The 23,931-nt window shown below is 42.7% G+C and overlaps 1 protein-coding gene across 1 annotated transcript in view; it reads right to left on the bottom strand.

Moving 5' to 3' along the window:
- The window catches only part of LOC144601442 (collagen alpha-6(VI) chain-like), a 109,309-nt gene that overhangs the window by 56,665 nt on the left and 28,713 nt on the right, over positions 1-23,931 (bottom strand). The window contains exons 7-13 of the mRNA XM_078413570.1: positions 22,842-23,402; positions 20,041-20,607; positions 18,530-19,096; positions 15,731-16,294; positions 14,455-14,774; positions 2,060-2,138; positions 1,283-1,425 (exon numbers count right to left, since the gene is read on the bottom strand). Coding sequence (XP_078269696.1) covers positions 1,283-1,425; positions 2,060-2,138; positions 14,455-14,774; positions 15,731-16,294; positions 18,530-19,096; positions 20,041-20,607; positions 22,842-23,402 — 2,801 coding nt within the window. The remainder of the gene's footprint in view (positions 1-1,282; positions 1,426-2,059; positions 2,139-14,454; positions 14,775-15,730; positions 16,295-18,529; positions 19,097-20,040; positions 20,608-22,841; positions 23,403-23,931) is intronic.

Below are 23,931 nucleotides of genomic sequence, written 5' to 3' on the forward strand. Positions count from 1 at the left end.
GAGGGTGCTCAGGAAGAATAACATCACTCAGAGACTGCTGTTGTCCTTTTATCGGTGCTACATTGAGAGCATCCTAACATACTGTGTATGCGTATGGTACGCCAGCTGCACAGCGGCTCAGAGGAAAGCGCTCCAGAGGGCCATTGACAACGCCCAGAGGATTGTCGGCTGCCCTCTACTTACCTTGGAGGACTTACACAGTTCCCGCTGCATCAAAAAATCCCAGAGTATTATAAAGGACATTTCCCACCCCGGACACTCCCTGTTTGAACTGTTACCGTCAGGCAGACGGTACAGATCTACAAGGACAAGGACAAACAGACTTAAAAATAGTTTTTACCCCACTGCTATAAAGGCACTAAATGTAGCCGCCAAGGAACGCAGGGGCGATACATAATAAGAGACTGTGAAATCGACAGAAGGATGTAGGGTTGGGTGTTTATGCGTGCTATTTTCATGATATTTATTTTAGTTGTTTATCTTTTTTAAAATATTTTACCTTGTATGTATCGTTAGCTTTTAGAAATGTTTGAATGGTGCACTGACTGGCTGACATTTTACAATTTCGTTGTACATGGCTCATGTTACAATGACAATAAAGGAACTATTCTATTAAAGGGGAAATTCAGGACAGCTGTAAGCAAATTTGTGAGCGATGGAAAAGAGTCTAGACTTTAAATGAGTGCAGAGTACACAAGAGCACAACTAAATATTGATGTTGGGAGGCTCACCACCATACACAATGCTCTTAAACAAATCAGAAGCTACCTTCGGTTCTTCTTTGGTGCCCATGACATTTGCAAATTTCAGATGCAAAACTGTACTTGGCCCATGTGGTGTCAAAACATTCATGGCATGTACTTTACATCACTACACATCTCTGTCTGTGAATGCATGTCATATACATAATGGACCCAGAGTAAGTTTTGTCATCTGGTGATCCCAAGCATTGCACACAAAAGTTTTATGGAATGCCAAATAATTTCTGGACAACCATATCTTATAAGATATCAATAATATTTATAACCAGGGCATGTCAGAGGATGGACGTAAGCATTTAGATGCTATATCTTGGATAAATGCAATAAACCAGACATTGAACCATTTACATACTCAATGAAGTGCTTTGTCAATAAGCATTGTCAATAAACATTGCAAATTTGTCCATCAGTTCTAAATAAAATTAACTTTTTAAAAGCAAATGATTAAAAGTACAAATTGTTTATTACAGCTATTTTCCAATACTTCTGCTAACCTTTGGTTATCTTACAAAATAACTTACAATTTCTGACAATAAAGCATTTCCAATATCGGGCATATTGATCCTCAGTTTCTTTCTGTATCCAAACCCTCGTCCAAACTCTAGTTCAGTAAAGTTGTCAGTACTTTTAGTTTCCAGGGGAACCACAATCAATGCATTCACACCTGTTACAAAAATAAAACGATTGTCCCCTATTAAAATATTTTTGAACTTTCTTGATTTCTGTCAGAGTGTTTCTCTGCGACATTTACACCTTACTGCATTGCACATTGCTCACAGGTTACCCGTTTTCTTTTTGGTAATTTATAGAAATTACATGGGTAATGCTTTCCATTGTTTCAGCTAATTGCACTGATGATCAGGCAACCCCCCTCTCTCTCTTTAGTTTCCCCTCACTTTGTGTACTTATCCACTGCAGTCTGAAACATCATTACATGCATTAACGGGCACATTTTCTATTTTTTTTGTAAATCACATCCAGATGCACAAATGCAGATGAGTGGGACATAGATGAAAGGGATATAGTCTATCCAGAAAAAGTGCTATCAAAGACTCAAGACTCAAGTAGAAATGCACATGGTTTCTATTTCCTTTTGTTTCTATTTCTTCAGTGGAATCTCTTTCATCCTAATATCTGAAAACATTCTAATGATTAAGATCTCCATATCTAAAATAAACATGTATCAAAATCTAACAGACAAAATAATTGGGAAATTTCTGAATGATTTGTTAAATACCACCACTCTTTGCCAACATTTAGTGCTCATATCTTCAAAACTGCATTGTTTAGTAAGTTACCATCAAGTCGGAGTTTATGTGATACTTCCTTTAGGTTTTCCATACGGTCATCTATTCCATCTGTAAATATTACTATTATCTGTGAAGAGAGAGTTTAAAAAGTACAATCAGAATATGCAGCTCAACCCAAGGAAATAATTACAATAGGTGCTCCAACCATTCTCCTCATTTAAGAGCCAATTCTATCGTCTGTAATTCCCCTTACAATTGTTTTAGACCAAAGGTCCAAATGCATATGGAGCTAGACAAATTTTCCGAGCCTGAATATACATACAGTATCGAAGGACACTGTGGGATGCTGGAGCAGAAACTGTAGGTGCACTGGCTGAGATTTACGAGTCATCATTAAATAAGGGTGAGGTGCCGGAAGACTGGAAGGTGGCAAATGTTGTACCTCTATTTAAGAAGGGCTGCAGGGAAAAAGCCTGGGAACTACAGGCCAGTGAGTCTAACATCTGTGGTCGCAAAATTACCAGAGAGTACTCTGAGGAATAAGATATACATACATTTAGCTGGACAGGGACTGATTAGAGATAGTCAGCATGGACTCATAGAACATAGAAACAGAAAAATAGGTGCAGGAGTAGGCCATTCGGCCCTTTGAGCCAGCACCGCCATTCCCGGCTGATCATCTAAAATCAGAACCCCATTCCTGCTTTTTCCCCATATCCTTTGATTCCTTTAGTCCAAAGAGCTAAATCTAGCTCTTTCTTGAAAACATCCAGTGAATTGGCCTCCACTGCCTTCTATGGCAGAGAATTCCCCAGAATCACAAATCTGGGTGAATTTTGTTTTTCCTCATCTCAGTCCTAAATGGCCTACCCCTCCTGTATATCGGCGAGACCAAACGCAGACTGTGCGATTGAACACCTTGCCTGTGCAATCTCCAAGTTGCCAAACATTTCAACTCCCCTTCCCATTCCTATACTGACCGTTCTGTCCTGGGCTTCCTCCACTGTCAGAGTGAGACCACACACAGATTGGAGGAACAGCACCTCATGTTTCGCTTGGGTAGCTTGTAACCCAACGGTATGAATATTGATTTCTCCAATTTCAAGTAACCCTTGCATTCCCACTCTCGCAGTCCCTCTCCCACCCTAGTCTTGCTAATTTCACTGTTTGTATCCCTTAATTATCACCTCTTCCACAGCCAACACTGGACCATTGCGTCTTGAAACATCACCTATTCCTTTTCTCCAAAGATGACCCGCTGAGTTACTCCTGCATTTTGTGTCTATCTACGGTTTTGTACATAAGAGATCGTGTCTCACAAAATTGATTGAGTTTATTGAAGATGTGACCAAAAAGGTTAATGAGGGCAGAGCTGAAGACATTGTATACATGGATTTCAGCAAAGCAATTGACAAGGTTCTGCATGGTAGACTGCTCTGGAAGGTCAGATTGCATGGGATCCAAGGAGAGCTGGCTGAATGAATAGAAAATTGGCTTCATGGAAGGAATCGGAGGGTGATGGTAGAAGGTGTTTTTTTTGGACCCGAGGCCTGTGACTAGTGTGTGCCTCAGGATTCGGTGCTGGGCCCGTTGCTGTTTTTCATCTATTTCAATTAATACATTTTGCAGGTGACACTAAAGTGGGTGATATTGTAGATAGAGAAGATGGTGATAAAAAATTGCAGTGGGATCTTGATCTGTTGGGCAGATATGCTGAGGAATTGGTGGTGGAGTTTAATATAGAGAAGGGTGAGGTGTTGCATTTTGAGAAGCCTAACCAGGGCAGGACCTACACAGTGAATGACAGAGCTCTGGGGAGTGTCGAAAAGCAGAGGTATTTAGGAGTGCAGGTACATGAGTTCCTTGAAAGTTGCGTCACGGGTAGGTAGGGTGGTCAAGAAGGCTTTCGGCACATTGGCCTTCATAGAAACATAGAAACATAGGTGCAGGAGGAGGCCATTCGGCCCTTTGAGTCAGCACCGCCATTCATTGTGATCATGGCAAATCATCCACAATTAGTAACCTGTGCCCGACTTCTACCCATATCCCTTGATTCCATTAGCCCCCATCCTCAGTCAGAATATTGAGTATAGAAATTGTAAGGTCATGTTACAGTTGTACAAGACATTGGCGAGGCCAACATTTAGAGTATTTTGCTTAGTTTTGGTCACCCAGTTGCAGGAAAGATGTTGTTAAGCTGGAAAGGGTGCAAAGAGGATTGATGAGGATGGTGCCAGGACTTGAGAGCCTGAGCTATATGGAGAGATTGAGCAGTCTATGACTTTATTCCGTGGAGCGCAGGTAGATGAGAGGTGATCTTCATGAGTCAAGGGAGTTAAGAGTCAAGAGTGTTTTATTGTCTTTTATCCTGAAACTGAACAATAGACAGTATATGAAACACAAATAAAGACAAAAACAATGCTCCTAAATCTTAGTTGGAAGCTTATTTGGAGGTTGTAGCATTTAATAGCTGTAGGGAAGAAGCAGTTCCTGAATTTGAACATCACCGTTTTTAGGCTCCTGTACCTTCTTGGATACGGCAGGAGTGAAATATGTAGGTATAAATATTTAGAGATGTATAAGATCATGAGAGGAATAGATTGGGTAAATGCACTATTTTAGTGAAATGAGCAGATAGATAATGAATTTATTCTTTTGAGCCTACATTGCCCAATTCAAATATCTTTTACCTAGTGTAAGGGGATATACGAACTGAGCAGATTATAGAAAGGGACAGACAGGGGGGGGAGAAAAATGAGGCACAGATAAAGGAAATCACATAAACAAGCAGAAACAAAGATCATATACAAATACATCCCTGTAAATCATTGGGACACAATGGATTACAGATTATATTGTGGAGATTTCAGATGGAAGAGATCAATATGATGTGTAGATAGGGGGAACTCCAGAGACATATAGATAGAGGAGATTCCAGCTATATTTGAAAAAAAGCAAATTTTACCAATATAGCAGTTTGTGAAACCATGAATGTTAAATATATTGAGGATTTCAAGTTAACTGTCTGGGCAGTAACTAGTGTTGTGCAGTACTGAACTGGATTTATATTGAATTAGCAATGGGCTGATATAAACAATTGATTTAATCTTTTGAGCCTACACTGCCCAATTCCAATATTTTTTTACCAACACCATAATATCCTGCAGAGAGTAGTGCATTCGGCAGAACGCACCATGGGAACTACACTCGCCCCCCTGCAGGACGTATACATCAGGAGGTGTAGATCGAGAGCAAGCAAGATTGTGAGGGACCCCTGCCACCCCAGCAACGGACTGTTCCAGCTGCTACGGTCAGGCAAACGCCTCCGCTGTCACGCTGTGAAAACGGAGAGGATGAGACGGAGTTTCTTCCCACAGGCCATCAGGACTGTTAACTATTATAACTCCAGGGACTAAATTTTGTCTTCTCTGTATTAACTTTAATTTATATGCTGTAACTGTAATTCTTTTTTTGCACAATCCGCAGGCATTGCCACTTTCATTTCACTGCACATCGTGTGTGTGTATGTGACAAATAAACTTGACTTGACTTGACTTGATATATGAAGTGAATTAACATCAAGGGAATCCCAAGTGAGTTTCAGTGCGGGAACTCTAAAAACGCCACCCAGGGACAGCCTTGAACACTTAACTCTGAGGTCGGAGGAGGAGCGGCAGGACATCCAAACTAATTAATTGAATAGCAAATAAAAGTAAGGCTAGGTGTAGTGGAGCGGCCGTGTTGGGAGAGAAAGTGTGTTGAGGGGAAGTGCTGTGTGGAGGTAAAGTGTGAGTCTTTGGTTCAGCAGTTTTCAACGAGGAGGCTATCAGTAGCAGATCGGGGATAAGGTACAATCAGCTCTGAGAGTGTAAATCTTTATTTAAATATTGATTTGGCAGCAGTGGTAATGGCAGGCAAGTTGTTGCAGTGTGTCTCCTGCAGGATGTGGGAAGTCAGGGAAACTGCTGGTACCCCAGAAGACTACACCTGTGTGAATTGTGTCCAGGTGCAGCTCCTGAAGGACCGCGTTAGGGAACTGGAGCAGCAGCTGGATGATCTCAGGACCATCCGGGAAAACGATAGCTTCCTGGAGAGGACCATCATGTCAAAGGACCAGGAAGAGAGAAGGTGGGTGATCACAAGGAAGGGAATTAAATGTGGTGCAGGTGACCCCAGTAACCGTACCACTTCAAAACAGGTACACCCTCTTGGGAGCTGTCAGGACGGATGATACTTCAAGTTTGAGTAGCAGGCAGGGCTGTGACTTTAACCCTGGGGCTGAGGCTCAACAGGGAAGGGCGACATCAGGCAGAGCCACGGTGGTGGGCGACTCAATAGTTAGGGGTGCAGACAGGAGATTCTGCGGCAGCAGTCGAGACTCCAGGATGGTATGCTGCTCTCCCTGGTGTCAGGGTCCAGGATGTCTTGGAGCGGCTGCGTGACAATCCGCAAGAGGGAGGGGGAGCAGCTGGAAATTATTGTGCATGTGGGCACACGTAATATAGGTAGGAAGAGGAAGAAGGTTCTGCACCATGGTTATAGGGAATTAGGTGAAAGGCTGAAAAGCAGGACCTCCAGGGTAGTTATCTCTGGATTGCTTCGTGCCTCGTGCTAGTGAGGGTAAGAACAGAAAGCTAGGGGAGAGGAATGTGTGGCTGAGGAATCGGTGCAAGGATTTAGATTTCTGGACAGTTGGCATCTTTTCCGAGGCAGAGGTGACCAATACAAGAGGAGTGGGTTACATCTTCACCAGAGGGGGACCAATATCTTGGCAGGCAGGTTCGCTCGTGCAACATGGGTGGGTTTAAACTAGATTGGAAGGGGGATGGGATCTTATACAAGACGAGGCAGGCGAGAGATTAGAAGTTGGGGAGGGAAGGAGGGAGGAATGTCGATTTAAATTGCACGTTTTTAATGTAAAAGGTCTGATGGGCAAGACAGATGAACTTGGGACATGGATAGGGACGATGTAGCCATTACGGAAACCTTGTTAAGAGAGGGGCAGAACTGGGAGCTGAATGTTCCAGGGTACAGGTGCTTCAGGAGAGACTGGGGTGACGGTAAAAGAGGAGGGGGTTCTGGAGGATGCCATGGCAGTGATCAGGGGTGATGTTCTGGACGGTTTGTCTAGTGGGGCTATATAAGGGAGGAGCTGAGGAGCAAGAAGGGGATGATCATCTTGCTGGGGTTGTACTATAGGCCCCCAAATAGTCCACAGGAATTAAAAAGAGCAAATGTGTGGCACCTTCATGCCCACATTGATTTTGCATACAGCCTATCATCGCTGGCGACTTGCCAGCAGCCTCACGAGAAGATCCAGCCACAAGAGCTCAATAACAATCCAAGGTCAGATGCACTAACTGGCCTTATCTGCACACGGGTTATGATTGATGAGAATGTAGGTAAAAGAGGCTTCTGGAATAAACGGGACACAAGGTGTCTGGCTCGGCTAAGTGTCGTTTGTTCTTTGCTTTCTGTCGAGGGATTTAGTTGATCCTACAAATGTGCTAGGAGATTGCAGGCAGCTGCAGGTCTAATCATGATGTCATAGTTGGGGATTTTAATTTTCCCAACATTGACTGGGAATGTCATAGTGTGACAGGTTCAGACGGGGTGGAATTTGTCAAATGTGTTCAGGAAAGATTCCTCTGGCAATATGTTGAGGGCCCTACCTGGGAAAGGGCAACGCTTGATCACGTCTTGGTCAACACCGCATTGAAGGTATTATATTTGAATGCATGTAGCATAAGGAACAAAGTGGATGAGCTTGTAGCACAGTTGGAAATCGGCAGGTTTGATGTTGTAGGCATTACGTAGACGTGGTTACAAGAGGATCGGAACTGGCAGCTCAATATTCAAGGCTACACATCCTATCGCAAGGACAGACAGATGGGCAGAGGGGGTGGGAAGGAATGAAATTCAGTCCTTAGCAAAGGGTGACTTAAGACCAGGAGATGCAGAGTCCGTGTGGGTGGAGCATAAAAAACTGCAAAGGTAAAAAGGTTCTGATGGGAGTTATTTACAGGCTCGCAAACAATAGCCAGGATGTGACAATAGACAATAGACAATAGGTGCAGGAGTAGGCCATTCGGCCCTTCGAGCCAGCACCGCCATTCAATGTGATCATGGCTGATCATTCTCAATCAGTACCCCGTTCCTGCCTTCTCCCCACACCCCCATGGGTTACAAGGTGCATCAGGAAATAAAATCGGAGTGCAGCAAAGGCAATGCTATGGTGGTCATGGGAGATTTCAATATGCAGGTAGACTGGGGGAATCAGGTTGGCACTGGACACCAAGAGAGAGAATTTGCAGAGTGCCTCCAAGAGAGTTTCTTAGAGCAGCTTGAAGTGGAGCCTACCAGGAATAAGGTGATTCTAGATTTAGTGTTGTGCAATGAACTAGATTTAATAATAGAACCTGAGGTAAAGGAACCACTAGGAGGTAGTGACCACAATATGATTAGATTTAATTTGAAAGGGAGAAGGTGAAATTGGATGTGTTGGTATTACAGCTGCGAGCAAAGGGGACTACCAAGGCGTGAGCTGGCAAAGATTGATTGGAAAGGTGCTTTAGTAGGAATGATGGTAGAGCAGGAATGGCAGGAATCTCTGCGGATAATTAGGAAGGTGCAGGATCATTTCATTCCAAGGAGGAAGATTCCAGGGGAGCATAAGACGACCATGGCTGACAAGGGACGTCAAGGACAACATAAAAGCAAAAGAGAAGGCACATAACATTGCAAGGATTAGTGGGAAGTCAGAGGATTGGGAAGTTTTTAAAGATCAACAAAAGGTAACTAAAAGGACAATACAGAGAGAAAAGATGAAACTAGGCAATAATATAAAAGAAGATAGCAATATTCTATGGATATATAAAGAGTAAACAAAGATGCAAGAGTGGACATTGGGTCACTGCAGAATGATGCAGGAGAAGTGATAATGGGAAATCAAGAAATGGCAGAGGAATTGAATAACTTTTTGCATCAGCCTTCACAGTGCAAGACACCAGCAGAGTCAGGGGCTGGGAATTAGTGGAGTGGTGATTATTAAGGAGAAGGTGTTTGGAAAACTGGAAGGTCTGAGGGTGGATAAGTCACCTGGACCAGATGGGCTGCACCGCAGGGTTCAATAGATAATAGACAATAGACAATAGGCGCAGGAGTAGGCCATTCGGCCCTTCGAGCCAGCACCGCCATTCAATGTGATCGTGGCTGATCATTCTCAATCAGTACCCCATTCCTGCCTTCTCCCCATACCCCCTGACTCCGCTATCCTTAAGAGCTCTATCTAGCTCTCTCTTGAATGCATTCAGAGATTTGGCCTCCACTGCCTTCTGAGGCAGAGAATTCCACAGATTCACAACTCTCTGACTGAAAAGGTTTTCCTCATCTCCGTTCTAAATGGCCTACCCCTTATTCTTAAACTGTGGCCACTTGTTCTGGACTCCCCCAACATTGGGAACATGTTTCCTGCCTCTAACATGTCCAACCCCTTAATAATCTTATTCGTTTCGATAAGATCCCCTCTCATCCTTTTAAATTCCAGTGTATACAAGCCTAGTCGCTCCAGTCTTTCAACATATGACAGTTCCGCCATTCCAGGAATTAACCTAATAAACCCACGCTGCACGCCCTCAATAGCAAGAATATCCTTCCTCAAATTTGGAGACCAAAACTGCACACAGTACTCCAGGTGCGGTCTTACTAGGGCCCTGTACAACTGCAGAAGGACCTCTTTGCTCCTATACTCAACTCCTCTTGTTATGAAGGCCAACATCCATTGGTTTTCTTCGCAGCCTGCTGTACCTGCATGCTTCCTTTCAGTGACTGATGCACTAGGACACCCAGATCTCGTTGTACGTCCCCTTTTCCTAACTTGACACTTTTCAGATAATACTCTGCCTTTCTATTCCTACCACCAAAGTGGATAACCTCACACTTATCCACATATGAAGGTTCTGAAGAAGGTGGCCTCAGAGATTGGGGAGGCATTCATTGTGATATTTCAAGAGTCACTAGAGTTAAGAGTGGTTCCTGAAGATTGGAAAAATGCAAATATCACCCCGCTGTACAAGAAGGGAGCAAAGCAGAAGAGCGGAAAATATAGGCCGGTTAGCCTGACTTCGGTGGTTGGTAAGATTTTAGAGTCAATTATAAAGGATGAGGTTACAGCGTACTTAGAAGTTCACGATAAAATAGTCCGGTCGGCATGGTTTTGTGAAGGGAAGATCTTGCCTGACGAATCTGCTAGAGTTCTTTGAGGAAGTTAATAGCTGGTCGGACAGAGGGGAGGCTGTAGATGTTGTTTACCTAGACTTTGAGAAGGCCTTTGATCAGGTCCTGCTAGGGAAGATGAGAGCCCTTGGTATTAAAGGGAAGGTACTAACTTCGATAGTGGGTTGGCTGGAAGGCAGAAGAAAAAGAGTTGCAATAATAGGCGCTTTTCAGGTTGGCTGCCAGTGACTAGTGGAGTTCCGCAAGGGTCGGTGCTGGTGCCACTTCTCTTCACGTTGTATATTAATGATTTGGACGAGGGGACTGAAGGCTTTATGGCCAAGCTTGCAGATGATGCTAAGATAGGTGGTGGGGCAGGCAGTGTAGAGGAAGCAAGGACTCTGCAGAAGGACTTGGACAGGTTAGGAGCGTGAGCAGAGAAATGGCAGATGGAATTCAGCAGAGCAAAGTGTGGAGTCATGCATTTTGGTTATAAGAATAAAGGGGTAGATTATTTTCTAAATGGAGAGAGAATCCAGAAATCAGAGTTACAAAGGGACTTGGGAGTGTCGGTGCAGGACTCCCAAAAAGTTTATTTGCAAATCAAACTAGATGGAGCTCTTAAGGATAGCGGAGTCAGGGGGTATGGGGAGAAGGCAGGAACGGGGTACTGATTGAGAATGATCAGCCACGATCACATTGAATGGCGGTGCTGGCTCGAAGGGCCGAATGCCCTACTCCTGCACCTATTGTATATTGTCTATAAATTGGTAGTAAAGAAGACAAATTCAATGCTAGCATTCATGTCAAGAGGACTGGAGTACAAAAACAGATGAAATGCTGAGGCTCTATAAGGTGGCAGTCAGGTCGCATTTGGGGTATTGTGAGTAAATCTGGACCCCGTATTTGAGGAAGGATGTGCTGGCTCTGGAGAGGGTCCAGAGGATGTTTATAAGAATGATTCCAGGAATGAGTGGGTTAGCATATGATGAGCATTTGACAGCACTGGGTTTTTACTCGCTGGAGTTTAGAAGGTTGAGGGGGAACCTTATTGAAACTTACAAAATAATGAAAGGCAAAGATAGAGTGGATGTGGAAAGGACGTTTCCACTGGTGGGAGAGTCTAGGACCAAAGAAACATAGAAACATAGAAGATAGGTGCAGGAGTAGCCATTCGGCCCTTTGAGCCAGCACCGCCATTCAATATGATCATGGCTGATCATCCAAAATCCGTACCCTATTCCGGCTTTTTCCCCATATCCCTTGATTCACTTAGCCCTAAGAGCTATATCTAACTCTCTCTTGAAAACATCCAGTGAATTGGTCTCCACTACCTTCTGTGGCACATGAATTCCACAGACTCACAACTCTCTGGGTGAAACAGTTTTTCCTCATCTCAGGCCTAAATGGCCTACCCCTTATTCTTAAACTGTGACCCCTGGTTCTGGACTCCCCCAACATCGGGAACATTTTTCCTGCATCTACCCTGCCCAATCCGCTGAGAATTTTATATGTTTCTATAAGATCCCTTCATCCCTACTAAATTCCATCAAAAACAAGCCCAGTCAACCCATTCTTTCTTCAGAAGGCCATAGCCTCAGAATTAAAGGGCGCTCTTTTAGAAAGGAGGTGAGGAGGAACTTCTTTAGTCAGAGGATAGTTAATATGTGGAACTCATTGCCACAGAGGGCTGTGGAGGCCAAGTCAGTGGGTATTTTTAAAGCAGAGAAAGACAAATTCTTAATTAGAATGGGTATCAAGGCTTATGGGGAGAAGGCAGTAAAATGGGATTAAGAGGCAGAGATCAGCCATGATTGAATGGTGATGTAGAGTCGATAGGCCGAATGGCCTAATTCTACTGCTATAACTTGTGAACTTGTGAAATCGGGAGGGGCAATTGGATGAAATGTTCCTGGAGGAACATTTAGGGACCAGGGACCACTGTTCTATTAGGTTTAATATAATTATGGATAATTGGGGCAAGGCCAACTTTGATGGTATGAAACAGGAACATGCTCAAGTAGATTGGAATAGCTATTTTGATGGAAAAGAAACATCAGGAAAGTGGGATGTTTTTAAAAGTGTGCTGACAAGCGATAAGGACATGCACATCCCTATTGGAGTGAAGGGCAAGGCAGGCCAGTGTAAGGAAGCCTGGATGAGGAGGGAAATTGAGGCTTTGATCAAGAGTAAGAAGGTGCATTGGACAGGTATACGCAATTGGGATCAAGTGTATTACTGGAGGAGTTTCAGGAACTAAGCTAAAATAGGAATCCTGAAGGGCAAAATGGGGACAGGAGATAGGTCTGGCAGATGGTATTAAGGATAATCCCAAGCGATTCTATGAGCACATAAAGGAAAAAAGGGTAACGAGAGAGTGAGACCCCTCAGGAATCAAAGCGGTCAACTCAGTGTGGAGTCACATGAAATGGGCAAGGTCCTCAATGAGTATTTCTCCCCTGTTTTTACCGTGGAGAAAGACTGGAGGGAGGGGGATCTTGGGGTAGTCACTGGAAGTGTCCTGAGAGCAATCAGTATTACGGTCACAGATATGCTGGAGGTCCTGATGTGTATGAAGATGGACAAATCTCCCGGGCTTGAGCAGATATATTCGAGGACACTGTGGGAAGCTCAAGAGGAAATTGCAGGAGCCCTTGCTGAGATTCATGACTCGTCATTAAATACAGGCAAGGTACCAGAAGACTGGAGGGAGGCAAATGTTGTGCCTCTATTCATAAAGGGCTATTGGGAAAAGGCTGGGAACTATAGGCCTGTGAGCTTAGCATCTGTGATCGAAACGTTACTAGAGACTATTCTGAGGGATGGAATATACATGCACTTAGATGGACAAGGGCTGATTAGGGATAGTCAACAAGGTTTTGTACATGGGAGATCATGTATCACGAACCTGATTGAGTTTTTTGGAGATGTGACCAAAAAGATCGATGAAGGCAGAGCTGTTGATGTGTATATGGATTTTAGTAAGGCATTTGACAAGGTTCCGCATGGTAGGCTGCTCTGGAAGGTTAGATCCCATGGGATTCAAAGAGAGATAGCTGAAATGGATAGAAAATTGGTTTCATCGAAGGAAGCAGAACGTGAACGTGAATGGCTACTTTTCGGACTGGAGGCCTGTGACTAGTGGTGTGCCTCAGGGTTTGGTGCCAGGCCCGTCGCTGTTTGTCATCTATATAAATGATTTGGATAAGAACATGCATGGCATGGTTAGCAAGATTGCAGATGACACAAAAGTGGGTGGTATTGTAGATAGTGAAGATGGTTGTCAAACATTGCAAGGGGATCGTGATCAGTTGGGCAGGTGGGCTGAGGAATGGTTGATGGAATTTGATACAGAGAAATGTGAGGTGTTGGATTTTGGGGGCATTAAATGGGCAGAACCTACACAGTGAATGGTAGGTCTCTGGGAGTGTTGTAGAGAAGAGGCATCTCGGAGGACAGGAGTATAGTTCATTGAAGGTGGCATCACAGGTAGACAGCGTGGTCAAAAAGGCTTTTGGCACATTGGCATTCATCAGTCAGAGCATTGAATACAGAAGTTGGGAGGTCATGTTCCTGTTGTATAAGACGTTGGTGAGGCTACATTGAGAATATTGTGTTCAGTTGTGGGCACCATGTTATAGGAAAGATGTTGTCAAGCTGGAAAGAGTGCCGAGAAGAATTACGAGGATGTTGCTAGGACTCGAGGGACTGAACTATACGGGGAGGTTGAGTAGGCTGGGACTCTATTCCTTGGAGCGCAAGATGCGGAGTGATCTTATAGAGGTGTATAAGATCATGAGACAAATAGATTGGGTAGACACACAGAGTCTCTTGCCCAGTGTAGGGGAATCATGATTCAGAGGACATAGGTTAAGTGAGGGGGGAAAGATTTAATAAGAATCTGAGGGGTAATTTTTTCAGGTAAAGGGTGGTAGGTGAATGGTATGAGCTGCCAGAGAAAGTGGATGAGGTGGGTACTATCGCAAAGTTTAAGAAACATTTAGACAGGTACATGGAGAGGACAGGTTTAGAGAGATATGGGCCAAATGCAGGCAGGTAGGACTAGTGTAGACAGGACATGTTGGCTGGTGTGGGCAAGTTGGGCTGAAGGGCCTGTTTCCACGGTGTAAGACTCTATGACTCTATGGATTCAGAACAACTTTTTTTCAAAAGAGTAATCCTCAAAGATTATGGCACATAGTCATGTCTCCAGACTTATCAAATGTTACCTTCGAGTGTTTTTCCGAGTAAATCTTAAATTTGTTTAAAAATGACAGCAGATAATCAGCAGTCAATGTAATGTGACTCTGCAATGGCAATTCTCCTCTGGAATCACGGCTTTTAAAGTCGAATGTATCCATGCTGGGGCTGTGAAAGTCAATCCTCATGGTGAGACTGTGACCTCCCTTGCAGCTGATGTTGTGAAGATCCAACATTCTGTCAATGATGCCATTCAGATGCATCTGCAGTTGCAGCTCACTGCCAGGTGTAGTTTGAAATTGTACCTGACTACTGACATCTATTCCAATGGAAATATCAATGATGCAATCTGGAAGAAAGAAGAGGCTGCTCACACACATGGACCAGCACAGTCGGCATTGTTCTTACTCTTGCAATAGCCGCAAATGCTTCTAATATCAAAAGAGAATATTATGATTTGAGGTTTTAAACAATTTATTTGCAATATTGTTTTCTTTTACTCCAGATTTTACCTGAAAATGTATACTCAAACATTTTGAAAAACCAGGGGAGATCAGACTCCCAACTAAGCTATTAGACTCTTTAAACTGACACAAAGTAATATGAAGCTTTGTGGATGAAATATCCATTAAAGTTTAAGATGCAGAACCAAGACTTCATAATGTCTTCGACGGGTTTGTCATTCCTGATCTTTCTGCCAAGTTATTCATTGTTTCAAATACCTATTTATTCATCATTTCTGGAAGCTGCTGGGTATTTAGATACTATTCTTGCATTAATCGTACAGCATAGAAACGGGCCCTTCGGCCCAATTTGTCCACGCCGAGCAAGATTCCCCAAATAAGCCAATTTCCCCACTTTTGGCCAATATCGCTCTAAATCTTTTCTATCCATCTACCTGTCCACGTCTTTTAGATGTTGTAATTGTACCTGCCTCAACTACTTCATCTGGCAGCTCCACCATCCTTTGTATGAAAAAGTTGCCCTTCAGGTTCCAATTAAATCTTTCCACTCTCACCTTAAACCTACATCCTCTAGGTCTTGATTCCCCTAACATGGGAAAAAGATTCTGTGCATTCACCCTAGCTATTCCCCTCATGATTTTATATATCTCTATAAGGAATAAAGTCCTAGCCTGCCCAGCCTCTCGGTTACAACTATAATTACATTGTAGTTGTCAATTTCAAAAACATTGTGTTGAAAAAATAAAGAAATTGTATTTAAGTAATTCTGACAATTAATATACAGTCAGTGATAAACCTTAACCAACTAAATAAAAAGGAAGAACAAGAATCTTTCACTCGCCTTTATTTGGCTCGCAGACACTGCGGATGACTCTTCTTTTAATCTTGTCCAGACCGTCAAATTCTTTAACAAAAAACATGTTTTTACTCGACCCTGAGATTTGTAAAAGTTGGCTCTCACTTGCAGTTCCTGTACCAACAGCAAATATGTTTATATTATCATGTCTAATCTTTTCAGCTGAGGCAACTACTGTATCGGTTGACTTCCCATCCGTGATCACTAACAGGTTTTGGGGAACTCCAGATGATTTCCGACCACCTGCTTCCTTTTTGAACAAGGCAATCGTCTTTTCCAGAGCCATTCCAATATAGGTGCTTCCCATCAGTTGCTTCATTTCTTCAATTTTCCTCAGCAAAGGAATTTTTGTTGCAAAATCGTTTAATTCAATGATTTTTTGGTAACCTGTACTGAACTGTGCCAGACCAAACTGGAATTTATTCGGGCCGATAGGAAAAATATTAGCCACGTATTTCAGAAAAGATTTCATGAGTTCAAAATCTTTAGCATTGATACTCGTTGATCCATCTACGAGGAAAACAGTATCTGCTCCCTGAAGTTTACAATCTATCAAAGAAAATAAAACAATTTTTAGATTTATGGCAGACTGCAATACACTTCCAGCCTTCCCCTATCTACAACCCTCAAGCAAGTTTCTGACTTACATTCCACAAATTATTTCATGGTTTCTGCCACCTTTTGGAAAATAGCTCTAACGATCACTGCAGATAGTGTCAATACAATCTGCCCACTATGCACAATGCATGGTGAAATCAAGAAAACATTCTCAATGCAGAATTGTCATCCTTTATCTCCCATTTCCTAGTCTGACAATGTCCTCCAACCACTGGTAATTTGCAGGTCAGGCGGCATTTATGAAGAGAGAAATAGAAATAATGCTTCAGCATTGGTGATCATTTTCCAATGTTCAATAGGCATTGGTGATCATTTTCCAGTGTTCTCTAGGCATTCTAGGCACCAAGGCACATTCCTTGTATATGCACATACTTGGCCAATAAACCTATCCATTCATTCATTCATTCATTCATTGGTGATCATTTGCCAATGTTCTATAGATTCAGGATCAGTTCCTGTGGATTGGAGGGTAGCTAAGGTTGTATCACTTTTCAAGAAAGGAGCGAGAGGGAAAAGGGGGAATTATAGACCAGTTAGCCTGACATCGGTGTTGGGGAAGATGCTGGAGTCAATTATTAAAGAAGTAATAATGGCGCATTTGGATAGCAGTAAAAGGATTGGTCCAAGTCAGCATGGATTTATGAAGGGGAAATCCTGCTTGACTTATCTTCTGGAATTTTTTGAGGATGTGACAAGTAAAATGGATGAAGGAGAGCTAGTGGATGTAGTGTATCTGGACTTTCAGAAAGTATTTGATAAGGTCCCACACAGGAGATTAGTGGGCAAAATTGGAGCACATGGTATTGGAGGTAGGGTATTGATATGGATCGAGAATTGGTTGGCAGACAGGAAACAAAGAGAAGGAATAAACGGGTCCCTGTCAGAATGGCAGGCAATGTCGAGTGGTGTGCCGGAAGGCTCGGTGCTGGGGCCGCAACTATTTACAATATATATTAATGATTTAGATGATGGAATTAAAAGTAACACTAGCAAATTTGCAGAAGACACAAAGCTGAGTGGCAGTGTGAACTGCGAAGAGGATGCTAGGAGGTTGCACGGTGACTTGGACAGGTTGAATGGGCAGATACATGGCAGGTGCAGTAAAATTAGGTAAATGTGCAGTATAATGTAGGGAAATGTAAATGCCACTTTGGCGGCAAGAACAAGGAGGCAGATTATTATCTCAATGGTGTCAGATTAGGTAAAAGGGAAGTACAACGAGACCTGGGTGTCCTTGTACACCAGTCACTGAAAGTAAGAGTGCAGGCACAGCAGGCGGTGAAGAATGCTAAAGGCATGTTGGCCTTCATAACGAGAGGATTTGAAGATAGGAGTAAAGAGCTCCTTCTGCAGTTGTACAGGGCCATGGTAAGACCACACCCCCTGGAGTATTGTATGCAGTTTTGGACTCCCAATTTGAGGAAGGACATCCTTGCTATTGAGGCAGTGCAGGGTAGGTTCACGAGGTTAATCCCCAGGATGGTGGGACTGTCATATGAGGAAAGATTGGAAAGACCGGGCTTGTATTCACTGGAATTTAGAAGGATGATGGGGATCTTTTAAAAGGATGAGGGATAGAAACATATAACACAACTGGATGCTGGAAATATAAGATAAAAGATTGGAAGGCTGGCATTGTTGTGTTCAATATTGAATGCAGAAAAATGCAATGTACCAGAATAAAAATGAGGTTCTGTTCCTCAAGCTTATATTGAATTTCACAGGAACAGCATAAGGGGCATGGACAGAAAGGCTAACTAGATTGGGAGGAGGGTTGAGATTTAAAATGACAGGAAACTGAAAGTTCAGTTTTCTTGTAGACCAAGTAAAAGGTTCAGCAAGTTATGTTTGATTCTTCCCATGCAGAAGCCACTGCATCTGCCAGTAACAAATGCTATGTGCTAGATTGCTTTGTTTGTGAAGATTGTTTAGGGTGGGATGGGATGAGGTAAATTTTTCAAGATCATTTCCGACCCAGTGTTGGCCAAGGCGATAACCAAGATTACGTTTGGCTAACATTACCACCCTATTTCTAACCCTCAAGTCTCCAGCCCCATTGCACCAAACTCAATATAAAATGCAATGTTTTCTCAGGTCAATAACTATGTTATAATTCACTTATACTGTTAGTTTTGGTTCAACCCAAAGACACAAATATCCGTTTACCTGGCTTAGTTTTGTCACAAATGTGCTGCAGGATCTTGTTCATTATTTGACTCATGGCATCATGATTTTGAAAGCTCCATTTATTTTCATTGGCACCTTCTATTCTCAGGGATGCCTCGTTGCTTCTGGGCATTCTCACGGTGATTACAGTAATGTCATTATTTGTAAAGTCAGCCACCAATTGTTGGACTGATTCTGTCGCTTCTTCATTAGACATCACTATAATGAACTGTGAGGCACCTTGTGCTTTTTGGCCCCCTTTGTCCGTGGCTAAAACCTGTTTTGCCTGATTAAGAGCATGTGCGATGGTGGCAGTTCCTCCTAGTCGCTGCATTTGGAATATGGCTTTGTGGATCTCCCTTTTGTTCCTGAATTGGTTCAGTTGGAATTGGACATCAGCTTTCTCATTGAGCAGTATGGCAGCAAACTGCACATGGTCGGAGGTGACAATTGAAATGTTCACCATTGTCCTCATGAAACTTTTCATATGCTTAAACGCATCTGGTTGTGTGTTGCTTGATCCATCAATCACAAAAACAATATCCATTGCATCCGTTTTCAGGCAGGCTGGAGGGGACAACGAACGACAACTGAACAGTTGTTCAACCTTCACATCATAAAGAATATCCACATTTTGAAACGGAAAAGTTGCTAGGCTCTTTGCAATGGTTTGAACTACATGGTCAGCACCATGAGGCAATGACAGCAGGAAATGGTGAGAATACAAGGCAGGGATTTTGCCCACATCCCAAATCATCCACTCAAGCATATTGCTCCAACAAATTTCCAACAACAGTGTGAGTTGAATCCTCTACCAATTACCCATCCCTTTCTATCCATTTTATAGTGAAAGCATGTCATTGGGAATGGGTTTTGACCACAAATTAATGGATTTGTTGATCTTTCTTTAAAGATCTTGCCTTAGAGGGAGTTCTTGCCTTAGAGGGAGTACAGAGAAGGTTCACCAGATTGATCCCTGGGATGGCGGGACTTTCATATGAGGAAAGACTGGATAGACTGGGCTTGTACTCGCTGGAATTTAGAAGACTGAGGGGGGATCTTATAGAAACATATAAAAAATTTAAGGGGTTGGAGAGGCTAGATGCAGGAAGATTGTTCCCGATGTCGGGGGAGTCCAGAACCAGGGGTCACAGCTTAAGGATAAGGGGGAAGTCTTTTAGGACCGCGATGAGAAAACATTTCTTCACACAGAGAGTGGTGAGTCTGTGGAATTCTCTGCCACAGAAGGTAGTTGAGGCCAGTTCATTGGCTATATTTAAGAGGGAGTTAGATGTGGCCCTTTTTGCTAAAGGGATCAGGGGGTATGGAGAGAAGGCAGGTACAGGCTACTGAGCTGGATGATCAGCCATGATCATATTGAATGGCGGTGCAGGCTCGAAGGGCCGAATGGCCTACTCCTGCACCTATTTTCTATGTTTCTATGTTTCTAAGGAAATCTTCAAGTTAGCTTTTTGTTTGCCTATCTATAAGAATAATTTAAATCGGCTTACCAAACTTATCATCAGGATCAAGACATATCTGCCAGGATATTTGTTCTTCCAGATCTTTCAGCAGGTCAAACTCTTCGATGTAGAAAACCTTATCATTAGCTCCTCCAATTTCCAGAAGTTGAGTAGTGTTGGCATCACGAATACCCACAGCTAACACTGTGACTTGTTTATCCCTGACGTTTTTCGCTGGTATCAGGACCTCATCCCTTGACTCTCCATCAGTGACCACGATGAGATACCGGGAGGAACCAGCCTGACTCACTGTCAATTTAGCAAAGTAGTCTGCTGTAAAGTTCAGGGCTTTGCCAGTGTTAGTGCCACTGGCCAACTGTTTCATTGTATGAATTAGCTTTTGTAATTCATTTGATGAATATTCATTAAGCTCAAACTCTAGTTTAGTCTGCGTGGAAAATTGTATTAGACCTATGCGCACATGGTCAGATCCAGTGGTCATCCTGTCGACAATGTTAACCATAAATGTTTTGATTTTTGTAAAATCATCCTTACGTATGCTATCCGATCCATCAATTAGGAAGATGATGTCAGCGTCGCCCAATTTACTGCAGGCTGGGAGAGAGAAACAATTAAAATTTGGTGACTTCTATTATGCTCATGTTCTACCATCCTAGTAAATGACTGGTACAACAACAGTGCAATGTTGCTAATCAAAAATATCTAGACCAGATTCAGACACAACAAAACTTCCAGTTGAACAGAGCTTTGAGAATCACGAGTTCTTGATGTTAATTTCTGCAATTTCTATATATGGTAAATCAGATAGCATGATCCAATAGACAATAGACAATAGACAATAGGTGCAGGAGTAGGCCATTCAGCCCTTCGAGCCAGCACCGCCATTCAATGCGATCATGGCTGATCACTCAATCAGTACCCCGTTCCTGCCTTCTCCCCATACCCCCTCACTCCGCTATCCTTAAGAGCTCTATCCAACGAACTGGCCTCCACTGCCTTCTGAGGCAGAGAATTCCACACCTTCACCACCCTCTGACTGAAAAAGTTCTTCCTCATCTCCGTTCTAAATGGCCTACCCCTTATTCTCAAACGGTGGCCCCTTGTTCTGGACTCCCCTAACATTGGGAACATGTTATCTGCCTCTAATGTGTCCAATCCCCTAATTATCTTATATGTTTCAATAAGATCCCCCCTCATCCTTCTAAATTCCAGTGTATACAAGCCCAATCGCTCCAGCCTTTCAACATACGACAGTCCCGTCATTCCGGGAATTAACCTAGTGAACCTACGCTGCACGCCCTCCATAGCAAGAATATCCTTCCTCAAATTTGGAGACCAAAACTGCACACAGTACTCCAGGTGCGGTCTCACCAGGGCCCGGTACAACTGTAGAAGGACCTCTTTGCTCCTATACTCAACTCCTCTTGTTACGAAGGCCAACATTCCATTGGCTTTCTTCACTGCCTGCTGTACCTGCATGCTTCCTTTCATTGACTGATGCACTAGGACACCCAGATCTCGTTGAACTCCCCCTCCTCCTAACTTGACACCATTCAGATAATAATCTGCCTTTCTATTCTTACTTCCAAAGTGAATAACCTCACACTTATCTACATTAAACTGCATCTGCCATGTATCCGCCCACTCACACAACCTGTCCAAGTCACCCTGCAGCCTTATTGCATCTTCCTCACAATTCACAATACCCCCCAACTTAGTATCATCTGCAAATTTGCTAATGCCTTATGATTTGATTTATTTTAACAGTTTACAATCCTTGAGCTTGAAGTGGGCAGTGTTGCAATGTGCATCATCGCATGCATCAGCTGTTTCTCGACAGTTGGGAGAGGGGGTAGAGTTTATACACAATTCATTGCCACAGAAGGCTGTGGAGGCCGTCAATTGATATTTTTAAGATTGATAGATTCTTGATTGGTACGGGTGTCAGGGGTCATGGGGGAAAAGCAGGAATATGGGGTTGAGAGGGAAAGATAGATCAGCCATGATTGACTGGCAGAGTAGATTTGATGGGCCGAATGGCCCAACTCTGCTCCTATCACTTATGAACTTATGAACTGTGGAAGACTATGGGTCTCCAGCCTGAAACCAACAATTTACCCTTCCACCTCTCAACTTTTCTCAGCAAAATATAGCCATTCAATAAACATTGATAAGTTAAAATAAACTAACTAGGGTAAGACATTCCTTCCAATGATCTCAATGGAAATAACAACCAAAAGATCATAATGCCAGTGCCAATTTGTTCTTGCTCATTATCTTCTTATGCAATCTTTCAGTGTCAGGGATGACTTGTTTTCTCTACAATTCTGTGGGTTGTGAGGTGTCTGATAAGGTCAGTGAGGGGTCAGGCAAATGTAATGGACTGTATAATAGGTGGGTGGATTGTTTGGGACACTTTACTCCATCCACCCACGTAATATAATTGATTAAAATCAAAACTTTTCCAGGGTCTCAACATTTTCCTTCTTTATTCTGATTTAATTACCTTTACGAAATCATAAAAGAAAAAAATAGAATGCGATTATTAACTATTTGGTCAAAGTAAATATCTAGATCCATACTCAGGTGTTTCAAGACCATTCAAGACCTATTATATATTTGCAAACATCTCATGGTCAATTATAAATACTCATTCTTTACAAAACCCATTTTACATTGTGCCCTCCTAATGAAATTTAACAGCCATGAATTGCTCCCTATTACACATTTCTCACCGTAATAAAATAAAGGAGATACCAGCAATGAACAATGACAGATACATTTTCAAAACCAGTTAATGGTGTTTTGAAATCCATTGCAAAATTTACCTTTCGGTGAGCATATTTGTTGGACCATGTGATTCTTCACAAATTTTAATGCATCAAAGTTATTGGCGTAATAAACTCTTTCTTTGGTTCCACAAATCAGTTGAAGTTCAGATTCAATTGCCCGACCTACTCCAATAGCGTACATAATTATTCCTTGCTGCATTAACTCTCTAGCAGGAATTTCCACCTTATCATCTGACTTTCCATCGGTGATGGTGATCAGAAAGCGTGGCACGGTAGTTCCGCGGCTTTTCGCTGCTTCACTGAAGTGATCTTTCATGCGGCCTAATGCAAGGCCTGTTCCAGTTTTTCCTTTCATTTGCGAAATTTGTTTAATTGCAGTCTCCAGACTAGTTTTATTGGTATATTGAGTGACTCCAAATTCAATTCTTGACGTTGTTGCATACTGGACAACCCCAACACGAACTTGATCTGCACCAATGTTAAATACGTTAACAACATCGATCAGGAATCGTCGCACATCCTCGAATTGCCAAGATTGAATGCTGAATGACCCATCAATGAGAAAAAAAATGTCAGCTTCTTCAGTCTGAATGCAGCCTGGAATAGAAGAATTGTATCAGGTGCTGAAGAACAACGAGGGCACACAGTAGGGTTGGATGCTTACCTGAGGCAATGGGATTAAACACTGGATGTTAAGATAATACTTGTTTCACACATTAGCTTAGCCCTTCAGAACCATGTCCCGTCTTTCAAAGGACATTACACTTCGTCCCACAACTGTATACTTTTCCCAGACACTTGCAATGTTTTTTCTCCTTTCTATTTAGCTGTTTCCCTTTTGGGCAACCATTGAATCTCTATTTACCACCTTATTAGGCCAGTTCATTCCAAACTCTAACCATGCACTGCATAATTATCGTTTTCATATGGTGCATGAATAAATACTTTAAAAAATAGAATTAACTGACACAAGAAAGGGCAAGTATAACCCAATTTATTTAGCTGGAACCTGAACAAGATCAAGGGAACAAAACATACTTTTTACTGGTAGTTTGAGAAATACCCACCAGTGACGTTCTCTTCCATTGTCAGCACATTCCTGACTTGTATGACATGCACTGGAATG

The sequence above is a fragment of the Rhinoraja longicauda genome, chromosome 2, assembly GCF_053455715.1.
Source record: "Rhinoraja longicauda isolate Sanriku21f chromosome 2, sRhiLon1.1, whole genome shotgun sequence".
Lineage (NCBI taxonomy): Eukaryota > Metazoa > Chordata > Chondrichthyes > Rajiformes > Arhynchobatidae > Rhinoraja > Rhinoraja longicauda.